Below are 21,164 nucleotides of genomic sequence, written 5' to 3' on the forward strand. Positions count from 1 at the left end.
TCTACCTATCCCCTATAATATACTTAAATACAGGCACACAACCTGCCCCAAATAATTCTTGGTCCAGTGTCACACAGAAGGTCTCAGTCTGAGTTTTTCTTTGTAAGTATATATTTAAGCACTGAATAAAACATTTTCTCATTCTTGAGTCATGTGTGTATATTACTCATAAATATGTGAATGTGTGCAAAATTTGCTTGGTTGTTCTTTGCCTCAGTGATGGAGAAATGAAGGTATGCTCTGTGGGGAAAAAGCACTGAACAGACACCTGACTGGTTTGTGTCACAGTCTTTAAAACTCAAACGTGTTCACTGGCAGCTTCAAGCATGTAAATGAGATTTGGCCCCCCTTTTTAAAAGTGCTGAATATATTCCTTGATAAGCAGCCAGTCAGTCTTTCAGTATCTTCTAAAGTGCAAAACAAAAAGAAAATTGTTTCAGTAATGGGATTTCATTTCCTACAGTGATCAAATTCTTTGTCAAATGCAGCATGCCTGTGTGTCTTCCTGAGCTGCTGCCCTTAAGAATGCCCTTCTCTCAGATAACATTCTTCTGTATTACAATTTTCACAAATGATCCTAGATTGCTTAACTTGAATTTTTTGATTAAATATGTAAGAAATCAGGAAGGGAAGGCAAGAGAAAAGAATAGTTGCATGAAGACATGCTCATCAAACTAAAGGACAACAGGGAAATGCAGAAGCAGTGAAAGTATGAATGAGTATGCTGGGAAGAATATTGGGATGTTGCTCAGTTGTGTAGTGATGGGGTCAGGAAGGCTAAGGCAAAGATGGAGCTGAAATCAGCAAGGGAATGCAAAGAAAAATAAGAACTTCTGTAGGTATTTCAGCCAGCAAAGAAAAGCATACTCCTTGTGATCAACATGACTGGTAAACTGGTCTCAGCAGATGAAAAGAAAAGGCTGAGGTACCCAACAATATTTTTGCCCCAGTCTTCACTGTAAGTCTCTCCTCAACCTCTCACATCTGTAGATCTCAAGGCAAGGATTGAAGGGAGCAAAATTTCTCCCTCTGTAGGAAAGCAGTAACCACCTGAGGAATCTGAGCATACTTAAATCTGTGTGACCTGGCAAGATGCAACCCAGGGTCCTGAGGGAACGTGTTGATGTAGTTGCCGAGCCACTCTCCGTAATATTTGAAAAGTCGTGGCAGTCACATGGAGTACCCAGTGACTGTAAAAAAGGAAACATTGCACCAATTTTTTTTAAAAGGGTAGAAATGCCAACACAGGGTGCCCAGAGAGAGTGTAGATGTCCTATCCCTCGCAACATTTAAGGACGAATTGGAGAGGGCTCTGAGCAACCTGCTCTAGTTGAAGATGTCCCAGCTCATTGCATGGAAGCTGGACTATGAAATCATCAAAGTTTAACTACCAGAAGGGGATTAGCAAGATGGAAAACTTTTCTAAGCTTCTTTAGCACTCTCCTCAAGTTAAAAGTTAAAATCACCTTCTGCTGCTTTTTATTTTTTCTTTGCTTTTTTTTTTTTAAATATCCTCCCACTGGCAGTTGCTACACAACTCTTTTCCCATTCTACAAAGTATTCTAAGGATCTTTTCTCTAGAATGTTTTCACCCACAAGATTTACATTCTGGGTTAATACCATTTTGTCTGTGACACATCCAGAGACTTTCAGTCCCTACAAATGAACTTTTTTTAAGAGCCATTCAAGATATGTTTAGAGTATAAAGCATCTCATTACCTTGTATTTTACATAGAGGTAGATGAACAGGAACTTCCTTTAAATGAAATTAGGTTTTTTGCTCTTTTGCAATTCATGATTCTAAGGGTCCTACAGTTCTGTGCAAGGCTTTCAGAAAAGCAGTTCCAAACAAAAGCTCCTAGTGAGGTCTGTATACTTATTTTTAAATTAGTGGCTGTTATCAGCAGTAACTATCAGAGATTCTTGTTCAAATACAGTCATGCTGTGTTTTGTTACCCCACCAAGCAATCAAATTGAAATTTATTTCACTAGAAAGCTTTTTGAGGATAACTGGCAAACTAAACTCTCGTTTCTAACAGAGATGCTACCTTTGATCTTTGACAGCTGTCTTCTGCTTGAAGATCTCTTCCTTGTTGCATATTAATATGCTACAAGAGACTGCAGTTCTAAATATGCTTAAAATACAAGAAAAGTCTTGTTATAATATACATGTTGTGGTTGCAACTCACAGCTTTGTCAGTATAAGTTTGAAAACAATTTTGTGACGAAAGATCGTTGCTTTGATGCTTAGGTTAGGTGCAAATATTTCTATAAAAATAACAGTAGAAACGATACATTCATACAAAGGCTCTCCTGAGGCTTGTACCGATCTGACTTTCTCCTTACTAATGATTACCTGTGTTGTTCCTGTCACCTGAGGTTCAGTGGGTGCAGTTGAGCCTCTCTGAGCTGGGGGCAGTTTACATACACACAGGTCTGACTTGGGAGCAGCAGGAGAGCAGTGCTTGTACACAGCTCCTTGGAAGTGATGATGGACCCTCCAACCTATGAAGGAAAGGGAGCCTTCAAGGGGAGGCTCCCTGACAAGGGAGTCTTTTATTATGGGAGGCATCCCATAATAAAACTCTGCAGTGGGCATGATAGGTCCCTGAGTGTACATTGTCATCTCCAGTCTGGAAATTACTCCTGGCTTTTTTCTCTTTACTGCTTATTTAATATTTGTAGTTTGTAGTTGGCAGGTTGAGGAAGGCTGACCCCCATTAACTGCATCCTCCAGCAGTCTTCTTGCGGTTGTTTTTGACTTTAATTGGCCTTTCCTCCTGTTCCTAATATTAAACTTTTGCATGTAATTGATGCTGATCAGGTGTCTGTCCCTCACCCCCATTCTGCCCTTGCGCAATTCATTGCTAGCTGGATTGAAGTCATGAAGCTTTTGCTTCTTTGTAGGTCAGAATTCTTGAGCTATAATGTACCTGATAAGCACCTACAGCTGGGACAGGAGGGGTTTGGGGTATTTCCTGTCCTAGCCCATGGAGAGTGCTTTCAAGATAATTTTGCCAGATCAAAGCTGCAATGTATTGGCAGGACCATATGATGAGGCAGGTAGTGGCATTGCTGTGCTGTACACATTTCTGTTTAGCAACTCAGACATTTCAATTCAACACCTTTCGTTTACAATTAAATTCACATGCCAGAGTGGCTGTCCATGCAGAATGTGCACGGAAAGCTTATGCTACTTCAAAATGTTATGTCTGTATTCACACCCTTGCATCTTGACATTGTTGTTGTTAAATTCTGTGGAATTTCAGTTTCCGTATGGCTTTAACCCTCACTTAATATTAGAAGCTCTTGTAGGAATTCGTCAGCCTGCTTTTGTTGAAAAGGTGAAATCATGGGGTGCGAACTAGGAAGTCCCAAAGTGTTGGGTTTATTGGATAACTTCTGTAATTAGGACAGAATATAGTCCTTTTCAACACATTCAGTTGCATGATTGTCAGAAGAACAAACAGCTTCCCTAGGTACAGTCTTTGACCCTCACAGTTCTGTTTTTCCAAGAAACAGCTTATTACTTCCCACTCTCATAGGGACCAACACAAACTTTTTCATTTCTTCTTTGTTGTTTACCATGTCACACCCAACGTAAAACAATCGGTTGTTGTACATAAGAGATCTTACCTACGCTGGTTGTAACATGTTTTTAAATTTTTTCTTGAAATAGTATAGCTTTCTTGAAATAGAATGTAGCTTTACCAAGATAAGCAGCTTTGACTCAGCTCATAACCTACATGAAGTATTTTTTGACTTCTAAGGAGATCTAGGTGGTTTAGCTTCACAGAAAATGTTGAATGATTTTAAACCTGTGTGGTTCACTATTTGATAGTTGTTTCTTACCCAGAAAACTGACAGTCCTAGACAAAGCTGATTGACAACAGGGTTTGACTCTGGCTAAGAATGTTACTAACTGGGTGTTGCTCCTGCATGTTCATTTCACAGTCTGGATGCCTTAAATTCAGAAAGATGAAAGTGACCTGTCATAACAGGGGCCAGGGAATGGAAATGCTCCATCAGAGCAGGAAGAAATGATCTGCTCTTTGTTTTGAAACAAATGCTTTCAAGTGGTCTACATCTTTCATACCACTCAGTATCATTATAGGTAGAGGTAGGTTTGTCACTTCAAAAGCTGAGCACAATTTTTGATATTGTTTTCAGTTATTTTTTCCTGCACCAAACTTCATGCTGAAAACAGCCACTGGATGTTTTCTCTTCCTTGGAGAAGGAGACACTGTATTTCTCAGCACAGAAATGGGCTGGAATTAGTGTTGCTTTTTTTATCTCGTCTAAATCCTCTTGTCTGATAGAGATTTAATTCTGTAGGTATGTTTTCAGCCAGTAATTAAAATCTGATATACTGTGCTGTTTGAAATGTGCCCTTCCTATTTCTGTGTTGATTTCTCACATTCGGTGAAGTGTAACACTGTAAAGTCTCAGTACACATGCACCTGTAAGATTATTTGAGTCATGCAGATGGTTTAGCTGGAGATACCATTTGTACTCACCAAAGTACAAATTCTGTCTCAGAATTCTGATATTCAGCAGGACTTGACCTTTCAGTGCTACTTAAGGCTGTAATTGCCTTAGTGACAAGTAGTTGATTTCATCTGTCTGGTGTACTGGTGAAGGCAAAGATCCCACAGAAAAATGATGCATATTCTTATAATCAAATGTGTAATTATAGTTATCATAAGTAAGAAAGATCAGTTAAAGGAATATAGATCGATTCAGCAATTTGCTGATATTTGAATGCTTTATAGAGGATTTGGAATATTTTTTATAGGAAGTGGAGCCACAAAAGCATGCCCTTAGTTTAAACAGAGAATCTCAGTTTTTGGAGTGAGAATTTCTGTTAAGGAAGATGGAAAAATGGCATTTTTGTAAAAGCTGAGTATGCACATGTGAGTATGGTAATTACCCCCTGATGCTCTCCCAGCCTCCAGCTGTTTTCAACTCAAGGGATTTCCTGAGTCCTTATGACTGCCATTTTCATATCCTGTAGCTGATCTTTTTTTCCACAATTTCTCCATCCTTTCCTTTCATCCTTTTACATTACTTGCATTCGTAACATACTTTGGAGAGGTTGGGTTTTGTGTTTGGGTTTTGTTTTTAGATTGCTTTGGTTTTTTGTGTTTTGTGTTTGGTTTGGTTTTTTTGGTTTTCTTTTTCCCCTACAAGTCTATCACCTGAATAACCATCACTTTTTGCTTATTTTAAACCTGTTTCCCACCAGGAACCAGAGACTGATCTGGTGGTTGCTCTCACTAGTAATTCAGCTCTTTCATCCTTGACTTCAGACACTCTTAAGTGAATACTATTTAGTATTTGTTCTTTTGATTCTGCTTAGCTGTATTCTAGCCTCTGCCCATGATTGTTTCAGCAGGTAACTGATAATAAGGTAACACAATAGCAATTTCCCCCCTTGTTTATGGGCAGGGGTCTTGAGGGATTTGTGATATGGCAATTTCTTCTTTAACTGTTTTTATCACTGAGATTGTGCTTTGGAGGAATCATTTAATTATTTTGCATCCAGTGATGTAATAATATTATAAAAATATTAGATAACTATAGCAAGATCATTGTTTCTGTTACTTGAAAATCACTGGAAAGTTGCATGCAGTAAAATGCAAGGAATGTGAAACATGAGAGTATTGTGGAAAGTTCAAGCAGGTCAAATTCTACTTGCAAATTAAAATGAAGCTAGAAACTGAAGATGCATTATTTATTTATGTTACATATATTATAATTAATTTTACCCACAATACAAGTACACATCCCATGGTTGTCTTCCAAGTGGCATGCCTATAAATATATTAAACGATCACACTTTCAGCAGTGCTGAGTGAAAATCTGCCTTATTAAAAGATGATCTTCCCTTTTCACTAAACTTGCATGTCTCTAGATGAAAGCATATATTCTCAACATATATGCAATTTCACATATCCAACAAATATGTGCTGTTTCAACAAATCCAGAAATAAGAATTTTAGAAAATTCTCCTAATTATGATGCTGTTCATCCTTCATTGTTCTGCCTTTCACAAGGAAAGTCCAACTGCTTCAAAAGTGGTTCTGGTAATGTCAAGAGCTGGATTAGTTCAGACTCTTCACAAATAGATTCAGCATCTTTAAACAAAACAGGGGCTTCCCTACCATGGCACTTCAGTCATAACCAGTACTGCTTTCCCCCTGTCCTGTCCCCACTGCAACCGCTCTTTCCCCTTTTCATCAAACTTTGCAGTTTGTGTCAACTGAAACTAAAATAAAATTACTATTGATCTAGTCCATAAGATCTGTTTGTGTTCTGACAGATTACTTAGCATGATACTGCATGAATGTGCAAAGAATTTAAATTTAGATATGCTAGCAGTACTTGTACATACCATATGGTACTTTGGTAATGTCTATATAGGATTTGTAGTTTAAACATCCTGATGAAGAGTCTAATTTCTTAGAAGCCTTTTCAACAAGCAAAAAATAAGATAACTAAGCACACTTTTTCCTCATAAGCATTGGAACACCCTGTTAATGTAAAATATATTGAGATTTTTTTAGATTACAAATTGTAACGCTCACAATCTGGGAAGACTGACCTTCTAATGGGAAAAGCATCAACCTCTTGGTTTTTCCTTTTGCAAAATAATACACTTCCTGTTAAGATTAAGCAGAAAAAAGTTGTAATCAGTTAAACAGAGAACTGTAACAATTACAGGTGAAAGGAAGTACATTAACATTGCCTTAGATTAGAAGAAGAATTAAATGAGGTGGAGCTAGGCAGTAGATTCAGTATAGCTAGAGGGGGTGATGAAAAGACAGACAGACCCAACAGGTGAGTAGAAGCCCCTAGAATTGGTTTAGTATGGAAAATAATCTTTGGGTTTTGAGAGGGATGAAGACCTTTTGCTTTTCTTGGTTTATGAATACCATTATTGTTTAAAATACAAAAATACTGATAAATTGTGGGTGAAGCACTATCCTTTGTAAGATAAAATGAAAATCTACTGAAGTACTGAAAGCAAATATAAGCAAGTTGGACTGACATTTGGACACATTGTTCTGTTTGTTTTTTTTGATAGGTGAAATGAGGAATGATTTATATATCACTGTAGAAAGAGGAGAATTTGAGAAAGGAGGGAAAAGTGTGGCCAGAAATGTGGAAGTGACAATGCATGTGGTGGACAGCAGTGGTCAAATTTTAAAGGTATCATTGTTTTATGTTTTTCTTTGCTGTAGTTAATTTCGATACACTTTTTCATATATAATTCTTCTTTTGTGGCACTGATTGAAGAATACAAAAATGCTTTGGAAAGGACATGTTTATCTTTTCCTGTCTTTAGGTATTCATGTGTTTCCACTTTGCTTAAAACATTCATAAAATGTCCATATAAAACCTTAATATATGTTTGTTTTATTTCTGTGGTGAATTGCATGATTGGGATAAACATGTAAAGGTGCCAACCAAATAACTGATGATTCCATAGAGATGCTGGAAAATGTTGAAGCAAGACCAAGTTTGGGAAACTTTTGTATTTCCTAAGAATTCTTCTTAGAAATATGCAATTTTTTTATGTTACACAGAACAACTTTTCTTGATAATTGTGAATTTTGTGTCTGATTTTAATAAATTAGGGATTCTTGCTGCAGAAGTCAGCACCATGTATCATTAAAAAACATAAATTAATGTTCCTTCTCATCTTCAAATTTTATTGTATGCTGCTGGTGACGGCTTGCAAACAGGCAATGGTTTAAATTTTAATTATTAATCGATGACTGTTTCTCAAAATTTTTCTGTACCAAAAAGATTTCTGTTCACATTCAAACTTTTTCTCACTTATTTTTATATGGTTTTTGTTTTGTTTTAAATTTGAAAATAGTATTTTCATATGTTCTGCATGATTTCATGGGCTGCGGGGTAACACAATGAAGAAAGGCTGCACAAATAGCCTCAAATGGTGTGTTTGTGTATCTGAAATGAAATTGTGCATATTGATCCATGGCATCCAATATAGATACATTTTTTATATATACATATACATTTAATATTTACACACACTTATTTATATATATGTGTGTGTATATATTAAACAAAAACATGATATTGAGATTATAATTGCAAAAGCTACACCTTACCTTTCCCACAGAGAATTAATAGACATCCCTGAGTCAGGACTTGAGACAAATCCATTTGTCTGCCTTGCTATGGGGAGTCCATCATGGGTGTTATAAAGGCAGCCAACACTTTGCTTCTTCCTGATCACAGAATCCACATTTATTTTCTAATGCTGGGACATACCAGCATAGTGCCAGGGTTATTTCAGATGGCTGAAGATCTCGAGCCTGGGCTGTTCTGGTCTCAGTTCCATTCTTTGTTGCTGGGGCATGTCATTGGCAGGACCATGTTGTGTCCTGGGAATCCACAATACATCTGTTGCTTAGGCCTCCCTGACACCCACTACACCCTGATAAACACTTCTGTTCTAAATTATGTGAATGATTCTTGCCATTTCTAATTTTCTAATTGCAAGTATAAAAAAAATTGCTGCTGTTTTTGAGGGTTACAAGATACTGAACATTGTACCACATTTGGCATTTATGATATGAATGTAAATGTTAAATAGTCTTCCTTGGAAGAACAGTCCTTGATGACATTTTACCAGTGAATTAATCTATCCTTAATGATATTTTTTCTTCATTAGGATTTTATCTCATTTGGCTCCGGAGAGCCACCAGCCAGCGAGTACCATTCTTTTGTGCTGTATCATAACAATGGCCCCAGATGGGCTGAGCTGCTGAAACTTCCAATTCCTGTGGATAAGTTCAGAGGGGCTCACATCCGCTGTGAATTCCGGCACTGTTCCAGTGAGTGGTGCTCATGACTTCTGCTGGTCCTCCCCTTCCTGCTGCAGTCAGCACACGAGTTTCTGTAACACCTCAGGGAAAAGACAGCTGCATGAACTTTCCCTGTAATGCTTTTTTTACTTACAAAATTCTAAAATTTTTAAAAGACTACTAAACATTTTAGAGATAATTTTGAGGTAAAAATTGCTGACTGGTTCCACATTCTGCATTCCAAGGCATGAGAGACGGGTTTCACAGAGAAGGATAAACTTCTATATATGCTAAGATTGCATATTTGGTGGCTTACATTATTTGTTCTTGATATATACTAAATTATTTCAGAATATTCCCTTCTGATTTAAAGTGAGATTAAAAAAAGAACATTACAGGAGACAATGCACAAATTGGAACAGCAATTCAAGATAGTCTTTGTCTGACTGGCTGCAGCTCCAGTATACTTTCTTATGTTGCACTGTAATTGTTTATTTTGTCTAAAAAGTACACTATTATCTTTAACTGCTGGTATTTATATATGCATTTCAGCAAAAGAAAAGGGTGAGAAGAAGTTGTTTGGCTTTTCTTTCGTGCCCCTGATGCAGGAAAATGGGAGGACTCTGCCAGATGGCACCCATGAATTAATTGTACACAAGGTAATTTGAATAAGCAGTCATTAGCTGTAATGATTCCACTGGAATCTACTTTAAATGCCCAGAGACATTAAGTTTAGAAAGTCTGTATTGATTATCAAATGAGTGATAATCTTGTCACCATTAAAATATCCATTGCTGATTGTTTAATATTCATCTTCCTCATACAATTGCAATTGAATCTAGGTATGAGTTTCAGAGCATTGGTTTACCTAAGTCTTACTATTATATCACATTGTGTTACAATGAATTTCACAAAGGTAAGTTATTTTAATTTTGTGGAATTCTCTTTCAATATATAAGAATTGCCACTTGGTTCAGAGGATTTTATGTGCTCCCAGATAAAGTTTAGATTTCAACATGAAAATTTGTAGCTATTAATTTAATGTAATCTGTGCAAATATGTTAAATTTGAATGCTATCTTCTAAAAGCAAAGTTGCAACAGGCATAGTGGAAATTCTTCAGTTTCTGACAGAGAAACAATGATTCATATAATTTAGAGATTTGGTCAATTGTTTTGTGCAGTACAGTTGTTTTAACTCGTTTGCTTCCGCAGTGTGAAGAAAATGCAAACCTTCAGGATTCTGGTCGCTACCTCAAACTCCCCTTTTCAAAGGGAATATCCCTAGGAAACAACAGCCAAGCAGTAAAAACCACTAAAGAGTCTTTCTGGATTACATCCTTTCTCTGCTCCACCAAACTCACGCAAAATGGTAGGAAATGTTGATTATTAAAACATGATGAGCTGAAATGAGTGTGATAGCCAAGCAAGCATGGATGTACTCAAAAATAGCTTATGTTCTGTCTATTTTGTGAACTGGTTTTCTTCATAATTTTTTCATATCCAGATGGAAACAAATGGATCATGATGAACCACTGTTTTTAAGTAGTTCAAGAATGCTTTTTAGATGACCATGATACTGGAATCAAATGCAGCACTTCTGGAATCAACTATCAATACCAGCTGCTTTATATAACCTCTTAATCTGTTTGTTGTAGATTTTTTATTAATTAATTATTGTTAGCTTTAGGCTGTAGCAGTTTGTTTCTAATTAGGCATATATTCCTTTTTTGTTTCTCTTCAACAAACATTTATTACTACTTAAAACAGTCTTATACACTGGCTATAAGAAGCAGCAGATTTAAATACATGTGTTTACACTCTCCAGCAGTGCTCTGTGTGAAGTTCTTAACCAGTGTTATGTATAAAGTTATTGAGGTTCTTGTTTACCTCCCATGACTGAACTACCTGTAACTAAAAAAAAAACAACCTGTGGAACAATTTTCCAAAAATTTCTAAATATTGTGTATTTGCTTGGTAATGTGTTTCTGACCATTCTTTGGTAGACCCACAATTTTATGTTATTACTTTGATCTTGCTTGTGTGTGAATATCTGTGACTTTACCCATCTTCTGTGTATGATGATAAAATTGCTAACTGCTTGCAAATTGGTTATAGATGTTTAACAAAAACTAGAGCAGCTTTTTAAGTTGAAATGGTGCTCTTAATTTTCACCCTTTAATAGCAAGTGTGCAAAATAGAACTGTGTGCAACCAGTAAGTGGCTTGCTTCCTGGCACACACCCATTTTGTATTTTCATAGCAATTACCTTAGTAATGAAAGTTACTCAGTGAAAGATTTTCCCAAAGGTAGCTAATAGGAAGTCAGAGACTAAATTTGCTTCAGTTAAAGGCCTTGATTTAGGAAATTACATTAATCTACTGGTACTTCCACGTGCATAAAAGTGCTGCCTGGAACTTACAAGTGTCTCACTGATAAATAGTTGCCCTATTGTTTGGGGTTCTAATACTAATTTTTATTTACAGTACAGGAGTTATTTTGTACTTATTGTAAATAGATGTGTGACATAGGGCATAAAATTTCCTCCTATTTTTAACCATATTCTGAGTAAGAGGGTGTAGAATATCTGAATAATATTGATCCCCTTTTCAGCTCTGAAAGAGTTAACAATTATTTCAGCAGTACTTCAGAGGGTGGAAATATTTTCAATAGACAGGCTCATATTTTCTCCAAGGATCTTCTTTGGGAAGTTCATCTTGGTGAGTTTCCAAATCCACATTCTTTTAAACAAAAAGTTGCCAAATTCTATTGCATGCTCAGAAAATGAACATAGAGCAAAGCATGTGGATATTTGGTCATGTGAGCATTACTTCAGTTATCCCTGAGAGAATGTAGCTTATGCATTAAAAAATACAGGATTAAAAAGATTTGTGTATTTATTTTTTCTTAGTAAATGTTTGTATTGGTATTTTTGAAAATTGCTGGTTATTTTTTAATTTGTTTTGAAATTTGGAGATTTTTTCTGAATGTCTCAGAGATCCACCCATTGTTTACAAACAACAATGTCCAGTCTGAAAATGAATTAAAAATTATTCTGTTGTCTGGCTGTGGGGTGGGGAAGGACCCCAAACCCAGACTTGTAAAGGGTGTGACTGAATTAGGCTGCAGCTTTACTCACTTGCTGGGAAATTTTACTCAGCTGTCATTCTCTCATTGATTGTTCCCACATGCCATCAGCTCTCATGCATATTAAATTATGGGGACTGGGGGACAGAGGCTGACTCCTAGTTGTTGGCATCCATAACTTCCTTACCCTGGCTACTTTGGAGGGGTTATTAGGAATATTTCCAAATGACTTTTAGAGACCTTCTAACCAGGGGAGTCTGTGCATTCATCATGGCTAAGAACGCGTCCTTATCTAATCTTTCTGTTATTTAGTTTTTCCTTCTCTTTTCCTTTTGATCCTGGATAGTTAATCAGTTAATATTAGCAAAAGCTATACTAGCTTTTTTTCTATTATATTCTTGGATGGGTAGTTATTTTTCATTACTCTATAAAACCCCAAAAGAGTGAGAGCACAGTATTTTTCTACTGAGTAGTTACCGAAACATTCTTAGTTTTTGACATATAGCAGGGATTGTTGGCTGCAGGAGAGTCAGGTTCCTTCCAGTAAGTCTGAATATTTTAGCTGTTGGCATCCACTCATTTCTCAGCACTGATCGGGGCATCCCTGGTCAGTAGCTGTTCAGCAGCAGAGCAACACGCCATACAGCATGGCAGAGGTGTAATCCTTCTAGCTGCATTAAAAAAAAAACAAACAAAACAGTGAATCAATAAAACAAAAGTAGCACTGGACAGCTTTCCAAATAACTCTGGTTTGGAGGAAGTGTTGGTGACCACAGAAGCAGCCTGTTGGAAGAGGCATGCTGACTGCCAGTTCTGAAATTCAGTCTTTTCCTCCTGAAGTGTAGTAGTGTCATAACAAGTCAATTTCTGACATCTCAGGACTTATATGAGAGAGATGGAAAATCATCCCAAACCACTTCATTAAACTCATGATTCTAAACTTTCTATTAAACCTAGCTCTTTGGATTTAAATTGCATTCTTTGAGAAGGGACGTTTTATTTGGTAGGGATAATAGGTCAGGTGTAGTCTGTTTTAAATATACAGGCATTGATTATTTTGAAGATAATGCATTGGAAATATTTTTATTCTTCAGCAGAATTACTTAGCACCAGTGACTTTTTCCCTTTTCCAAAACTATGATTTCCTAGTGGACCTATTTCTGGGGACAATTTTATATTCTCATGTCTCTTACTACATGACACACTGCTATCCGTTCCTCTTGTTATTCACATGTCAGATTTTCTATTCATGTCATTTATACTTGGGCCATTTGCTAATGTTATCTTAGAATGTCTTTCCTCCTTAGCACTTCCCTTGAAATAAGTCCTTTGAAGTGAGTGTCTTGCATTTGCTTTCTTTTTCTTTTTAAATCCCCCAACAAATCCCTAATATTGAGTGTTAACTATTTTCTACCAAGTTCCTCCAGCAAACTGGTGAAGTGTTTTTCCTGCTCTGAACTCACAGCTTCAGCTAATCTTGCTACTTGTCAGCTTGAACTGAGGCTTCAAGTGTGGAAGTACATTTAATCATCCAAAAGACAAATGTAGCTGACTGGATTCGTAAATGTTGTTTCTTAAAAATTCCTGACAGAAAGAATAATAAGAGCTATCATTTGTCCTTGATCTTTGGGATGTGTCTCTGATGCATGTGTGGGACTCTTCATCACTCAGTGCAACTCAAGGATCTCTTTTTTCCGTGCCAGCACAGCTTGAAGCAAAACAAAAATGTAACACAAAAATGCATCAAAACAATCTTTGCCCATCAAAAGCAATTAAGGCAGCAAAATATTTTTGGAATCTCATGTTAGTTGTTTGCCATTAACATCTATGGCAGAATTTAAATATAGGTGGAGATTTATTTAATGTTAATAAAGGAAAAATTATTACTTCATTTTTTGTGGGATAGAGGAACTTCCCTGGAGCAAACCAGGAAAGAGATGACACAAAGATGGGTGTTGTTCAAGTATTACTTGAGTGTGAAAACAGTCTGTAGTAGAAAGCAGCCAAAAAGATGCTGAACCAAGAGGAAAACTTGCTATTAACCTCTTACTTTAATAACTACTGAGAACACTTCAGAAGCCCTGGCTCCTTCTAACACAGTGCAGGGCAGTGTGATCACCTAGACTGTAGTTTAGCTTAAACTGATGGAAGGGTTGGATGGTGATTAAGGTTTTCTGCTTCAAACCACTAGACACTGAGAATTTCTGAAAAGCTGGTCAGTGAAGCATGGCAGTAGTAAACCTGAATATAAAAGGGATTTGGAATTTATTTAATTTTACAGTCAAAAATATGGTTAGCCTTTCCTGAAAGGAGCTCTGCAGATGTGTCTGAGTTCAGCAAGGAAAAACTGCTGAAAAACCGAGCCAAGTTTGCAAAACTATTTTAGGATATTAAATGGTATGGAACTAGAAATTTTCAATCTTATAGCAAGGTGAGCTTTTTAGTACATCTGTGAAGCAATAACATGTGTTCAAAGACTATTAAATGTGGAATTTACATTTAAGATGTGTGGAAGGACAGATACATTCATTGGGCCATCTGTTCATGATGAATTTTATGAAGTATTTACAAGAAATCATGGATGAAAAAATCAACATATAACTAATTCAGGTGTGCTGTAAGATGAGTTTATCAAAGACAAATCATGCCAGAATAAAGTTCTTAATCTTTCTTTTCAATTTTTTTTTCTTTACTATGAAGAGGAAATGCAGCAGTTCAGCAATGCAGCGCATAAGAAAACATATAGATTAGAAATAAGAATTTTCAAATAGGTAAATAAAAGTTAAAATGGAAGTGGAATGCTGCATTATAGGGAAAGGAATTTCCTTCCTGAGCAGATGGAAAATACAACTAGATATGAAGAAATCTCTGGGATTTATCTCTGTTTTAAAGGACTGGAAGGACATGGAGATGAGAGTAACTTCACTAAAATCTGAGACAATTTTCTGCTAATATGTTGTTGAAAGGTCTCATCAGTTGAGAGGGACAAAATCAAAATATGATACAGCAAAGCATTGTAACTTTGATTTAAATAATTAATAAGAAAGAATAGAAATTAGGTTGACTCTAATGGTAGAAAAGGCAGGATATCCTAGTGGACACTCCTGGGGATTCTTGTTTATCAAGGGAGCTGAATAGTGTTAAACAGAAGCATCATATTGGTGACATAAATATGTCTATCTAAAAGACACTCAAGTTCTAGAATATAGATGTCAGGTGTTTACAAGAGATGTATGAGCTTGCTAATGATGTAGAAAATGATGTAATCTTATCTGTAATGTAGTTATCATTTTGGTTAAGAAAGATGAAGGACAAGGAATTAAAACAGGTGGAAGTTCGGGCATACTCAGGTATTTTTTTAGCTCAGAAATATTTATTTTCCAGAAGAGATTTTTTTACTTTTTAATCAAGTGGGATCTTAGAGGCATCATGTTTGATCTCTAAAAAGACATAGAAACATGAGTGCTTCAAATACATTCAAGCTAGCAATTAGGAGATTTTTTCTAGATTTCAGAGAGTAACTCTGGAAGGCATCCTTCAATGGCATGAGAGAGGGCAAAATAATTGCTTTATTTGAGACAGTATCTGAGTGAGACTGCATGATAGAGTAGCCACAGGAGAGTGATTTTAGTGACCCAGTACCATGTTCTTATATTTGTATTGGTGGAGCAATTACGGAATGGAATGAAAATGTGTTCTTGGGAAAATCATACTATAGCAAATCTGGACATGTTTTGTTTTAATGATGCCAAATTTTGCTGAGTGGACTGTAATAGTAAAATTTAAATTATGAAATGCTGCTTTGCTTCCAGCTTTAATCTTGGATTTTGTTTTTGCAGGAGACATGCTTGACCTTCTGAAGTGGAGAACCCACCCAGACAAAATTGCAGGCTGCCTCTCAAAATTGAAAGAAATCGATGGTTCAGAAATAGTGAAGGTATCTACCTTTTCATGCTTTTAGATGATATGAGCGAAATAATGTATTTTCATGTCACAGAAATATCTTGTTAATAACACTCTTATTCTCTCCCATCAGTTTCTTCAAGATACACTAGACACTTTATTTGGGATTTTAGATGAAAATTCCCAAAAATATGGATCAAAAGTATTTGATTGCTTGGTAAGTTTCATTTTGTGATTGTGCTTAACACTAGCTAAAAGCCAAGTAAAACAAAAAAAAAAATGTGTTGGGCTTTTTTTCTTTTTCTCTCACATTTAGGTTCACATCATAAATTTGCTGCAGGACAGCAAGTTTCACCACTTTAAGCCAGTAATGGACACTTACATTGAAAGTCATTTTGCAGGAGCACTTGCATACAGGTGAAGTCTGTACTTTTTCTATCTGACTTAATACTGACAGTTTTTACTGTACTAAAAGAATAAATCATTGGGTTAAGGAAATAGTGCATCCCTGTTAAAATCATTCTACTGCATATTTAATGCTGGTATTATTGGCCGTTCATGAGAGATCTATTAGGTGCTCTTCAGCAGACTTAAAACTAAGTGTACTATTGAGTCTATGGTGATCAGTGAAATCTAGTGATCTATTTTTTATTTTGCCAGTGTTTCTCATATGACAGCTATTGGTTTGCATTTTATGTGCAAAGTTAACCTTTCCCCCACTTCTGCTTTCTGATGCGCTATTATAGAGATCTTATAAAAGTACTGAAGTGGCATATTGATCGAGTCACTGAGGTGGAGCTTCATGATCACATACAGGAAGTACTAAAGGTAATAAAAATTATTGAATTATATGGTTGAATGATGTATTCATACAGTACACATGGGTTTAACTTAGGGAATGAAGCAGAACATATATATAAATGATGCAACTGTAGTACTAATTCAAGGGAGCTGCAGACTTTCAGTGCAATCAGTTTATTCATTATTCTCTTTTGTCAGTAAGTTGACCATTGAGGCTCACTACCATTAGTCTGTGGAGCTCTGTGTTCCTTACTGAATGAGGCAATGGAATCAAATATAGATTACACTGGTGGTATTAACATCCACTGCATGAATCTAAATGGCAAACATGCATGCTGACCTAATGGCTCAGTCCTGACACCAGGGAATTCTACTAATTATGGTGATTGTGGTTGTCCTTGTTGGCCTGGTTTGTACCATCAGAAGAGCATAACATGCCATCAGGCTGAGTTATACAACACAGTAATCCCATTTGGGACACGTGCTACAGTTTGAAAATAAAATATCAGTTTGGTACCTTTCTGTGTTTTTCTATGCTGCTGTGAACTTTGGTGTCTTGCCAATAAGAGAGGGCAGTATTTTGAATTTGCATTCCAACAGTTTTGCAACTTAATTTGAGCTTTTTTTGGAGGGGAGGTGGTGGGAGAGGAAAGTGGTGTTGAGTTTTTGCTTGTTTATTTTGTTTTGGCTTTTTTATAATATGTTAGTGTTTCAATAGAGAAATTTACCAAAATTAACTAATGGGGTCCTGTTTCAGACTCCTCTTTATTTGAATGATATAATCATTGCTTGTGTTCTGTTTGGAGATAAGCATGTTCATTTTTGTGAGTTGTCTCTGATTTTGGCATTTGTAGGCACAGGAATATATCTTTAAATACATAGTTCAGTCTCGAAGATTATTCTCCATTGCTACTGGCGGACAAAATGAGGAGGAATTTCGCTGCTGTATTCAAGAGCTCCTTATGTCAGTACGCTTCTTCCTGTCTCAGGAGAGCAAAGGAACTAGTGCTTTATCCCAGCTACAAGTAAGTGTTATGGGTTGTTGGCATTTTCCACACCCAGTATAAAAATGTTCAGAATAAATAAGAACAGTATAAATGACTGTCCACAAAGGAAACGTATTTTGGCTAGAGCAAAGTGGCATTTTCAGCTTTCCATCCTACAGTGTGAAATTTTCATACCAGCACCTTCAAATAGGCTTGGAATAGATAATCCTAAAGCTGACATTTTATTTTGAATTATAATAATTTTGTTGATGGATACAAATAAAACAATTTATCTGTTTTGGTCTTTTTACTGTTAAGTTTAACTACACTGACACTGAGGAATTTGAGCCGTACAAAAGACTACTATCAGAGTTTTCATGCTTTACAGAAAATTTTTAAGTCTTGATGAACCATATGGTTTAATACTCAGATGATATCTTTATTTCATCTGAGACTACAAAAATGGGCTAGTGCTGAAGTGTAGAGGCAAAACACAGGAGACAGCCCTCTACATTAAATGCTCATAAATATACCATCCTCTTCCCACGTTTCTGTAAACAGATCATTAAGATCCTGTTAAGAATTAATGCTTCTCAAATTTCTGTAGAAAACTGTTCCACTAAGAAAATGGCAAATCAGAGAGAGCAGAGTTAGAAAGGAAGTTCTTCCATCTCATATCGTGTAAGCAGCTGGAGTCAAAAGACAACAAAAGGATGCAAACAACTACATTTAGAATTCTTTTTCAGTATTTTTAACTCACATTAGCCTGTTCTGACCACACTGTGAGTGTGTAAGTAACTTTTCTCAATCAGTAGGCTTTAGAGAAGAGAATGTTTTCTCTGGCATTGTTCTTATTTTTACAGTATATTTTTTTCATATTCATCAATGACTTTCTAACCCATTTTAAAGATTGTTGAAGGGAACCAAGACTACCAGTGCTGCCTCACTCCAAAATAAAAATGTTCAGTATTTGAAAATGGAAGATACAGAGGCTGTTGCACTACTTACCTTCAAACAAAGTAAAACAAACCACACAAATATTTTTGTATCACATCAGCTACATTCTGACATCCTTTTAAAAATTTTCTGTCATAGAGGCCTAAGTGTATTTAAAGAATAAATATTTTTGTTCAGAGTTGAACTTGCACTTTGTCCTGGGAGAAATTAACAATCATTAGAGATTACTTGAAGGAAATAGTCACAAGTGTAAGTTCATTAATGAATGTGAGGCTATTCATTCTAAAAATAAGACCATTTTTAAAGCTATTACCTACCCTGGAAGCCAGGCATTTCTCTAGAGTTACTTAAATTTCTATAGTTTATTAAATTCTATAAATGTCAAAACTGTTCTGACTGTCCATTTTTACCCTGTTCCTCCAGGCTGTGTTTCTCAGCTCATTCCCATCAGTGTACTCAGAACTTCTGAAGCTCTTTGATGTGAGAGAAGTGGCGAATTTGGTTCATGATGCTTTGGGCAGCTTGCCAGCAGTCATGCATGGGGATGAGTCCCTTCAAGCTGTTAAACTGCAGAGCATTGGGAAAACTGTGGAGAGTCACCTGTACACTAACCCAGGTAAGGTTACTCTGGGCTGCCTGCAGACGAGGAGCTCACACTGTGTGCTTTGTACCTGGGCCAGCAGGTGCTGAAGGCAATAGGGTTCAATTTATCCAAGCAGGCTGAAGCTTTGACCATCTGTTTAGATACAGTAATTGAAATTAATATCATCCTTCTGAAAGTAATCTTTAAAATATACTAAACTGGAAAAAGTATGTCTCTGCAGAGGCTTTATCACTATATGGAAATTAGGGAGGAAAGATGTGCTGTGTATTAAATGTTAATGTTGCATAGGAAAGTCACAAGGATTGCCCACAGTCTAAGATTGCCCTCTTTATAATTATGCCAAGCACACACTTGAAAAGCTCTGTGTCATGATTTTTTTCTTGTCTTTCTGTATAATATTTTTAAAGGGCAAATATTAGCATTTAAAACAGTCAGCTAATTTGACTTCCTGCATAGAAGAAAAATAAGGACAGCGAGTGATGGCTCAGAGTTCTGATTGTTGCACCAGTCCTTGCACTCATTAATTTTTCTATATCTAGTGGCTGACACTGCAGCTGACAATTAGCAGGAAAAAGAGTAACCTCAGACAAATATTCTCCAAACTTCCTCACCTAGTCCTTGGTGATTCCAGAGGTGAATGAGCCAGCTCTCCTTTTCTGTAATACCACTACATCTCTCCTCCTAAACAAATCAAGACAGAGAGGTATTTAGATTCTGAGCTTATAAGGAATACATCTAAAAGACACATACATGTGATATATGTAGTGGCTGTTTTTCAATAACTGGCACTATTGCCTCCCATATGTAGATGCAAGTGATTGTAAGATGCTTGTTGCTAGTCCATTTGGTCTGGTAAAACAGAGTTTCTGATCGTTTTATTAAGCTTTTGCAAAAATGGGATACTTGAAGCAGTTGGATGAGGATGCTCACTTTTGCGTCAGATGCCTCAGGCCATGTTGAGTGTAAGAGCTGGCTATTTACAAGTCAAGTGTTGCTACACGTAGATTTTTGGTCTTCAAAATGTAGTTCATGATGCTGCACTTATGTGTAAGTGTGCACAGAGTAGATGGCACCTCAGGTGAGGTGCCAGATGCTGTGTGGGCTCATCAGGAAGCTGTCTAGAGAAGAAGAAGAAACACCTTGGCACAGGGCTGCTCCTGGTTGCTTCTGACCTTCTGGACTGAGGGATTTGAGTTGTAGCTGCAAGAGAGGACCTGTGGCCCAAACAATAATGCTCATACACAAAATGTGTGAAAGTGCTGCTATTACTGCTCTGTGATAGTTGTGGAGTTGAGTAGTGATTGGATCGAGCTTTCTATCACTTGCTTGCCAGCACAGCACCCCAGCCACAGAATCACAGGCTGGTTTACACAGTGAACCCTTCATCTTGTCTCTTGATGATGGATTGCCAGATAGCCAAGAATTCAATATGTGTAAGGCCTAAGAGAATGCAGGGAAAAGGAGCCATCCCCTGTAATCCAGGGGCTAAGTCTTTTTTATACAAATAGAAAAGTCCTGCTTTATTGCTTCAGCTGAAGGCATTAGCTCTGTTTGTTCATCCAGCAGGAATCAATAAGCAGATTTAGCAGTGGGGATCAGAAGTTGACACTTTTCTAACTACAGGTCTGCACATTGGCAATTCCCCTGCCCAGGCAATTCCCCTGCCCCTTGGACCCCAGAAGTCTTGCGGTGGATGAGTCAGTGGCAGCTGTGCACACTTGACATCTCAGAACACCAGGGACAACTCTTGGCTAAGCCAGGTTCTGAGGTAGAGAAAAAGAAGATGCTGCCTTGGTTTCTCTGAGAAACTTCCCCCTGTTTGTGGTGCTACAGGCAGATAGGAACTCTCAGGGCAGTCCTGACGAAAACCTGCTGAGGCACTTGCAGAATAAGCAGTCACTGGAAAAAGGCTGTTTGTTGCCCATTGTTGGGTTTCTGTACCACTGGTTTTCAACTGATTGATTGTCATTTGCCCACTGCCTTACTGC

At 36.9% G+C, this 21,164-nt stretch overlaps 1 protein-coding gene across 1 annotated transcript in view; it reads left to right on the forward strand.

The window, feature by feature from the left end:
- The window catches only part of DOCK4 (dedicator of cytokinesis 4), a 161,470-nt gene that overhangs the window by 73,128 nt on the left and 67,178 nt on the right, over positions 1 to 21,164 (forward strand). The window contains exons 15-24 of the mRNA XM_041421047.1: positions 7,088 to 7,212; positions 8,708 to 8,870; positions 9,393 to 9,499; positions 10,054 to 10,210; positions 15,765 to 15,862; positions 15,962 to 16,045; positions 16,145 to 16,245; positions 16,575 to 16,656; positions 17,484 to 17,654; positions 18,996 to 19,188. Of these exons, the coding sequence (XP_041276981.1) occupies positions 7,088 to 7,212; positions 8,708 to 8,870; positions 9,393 to 9,499; positions 10,054 to 10,210; positions 15,765 to 15,862; positions 15,962 to 16,045; positions 16,145 to 16,245; positions 16,575 to 16,656; positions 17,484 to 17,654; positions 18,996 to 19,188 (1,281 nt within the window). The remainder of the gene's footprint in view (positions 1 to 7,087; positions 7,213 to 8,707; positions 8,871 to 9,392; positions 9,500 to 10,053; positions 10,211 to 15,764; positions 15,863 to 15,961; positions 16,046 to 16,144; positions 16,246 to 16,574; positions 16,657 to 17,483; positions 17,655 to 18,995; positions 19,189 to 21,164) is intronic.

This window comes from Onychostruthus taczanowskii, unplaced genomic scaffold (assembly GCF_017590055.1).
Source record: "Onychostruthus taczanowskii isolate IOZ18803 unplaced genomic scaffold, ASM1759005v1 scaffold68, whole genome shotgun sequence".
NCBI lineage: Eukaryota > Metazoa > Chordata > Aves > Passeriformes > Passeridae > Onychostruthus > Onychostruthus taczanowskii.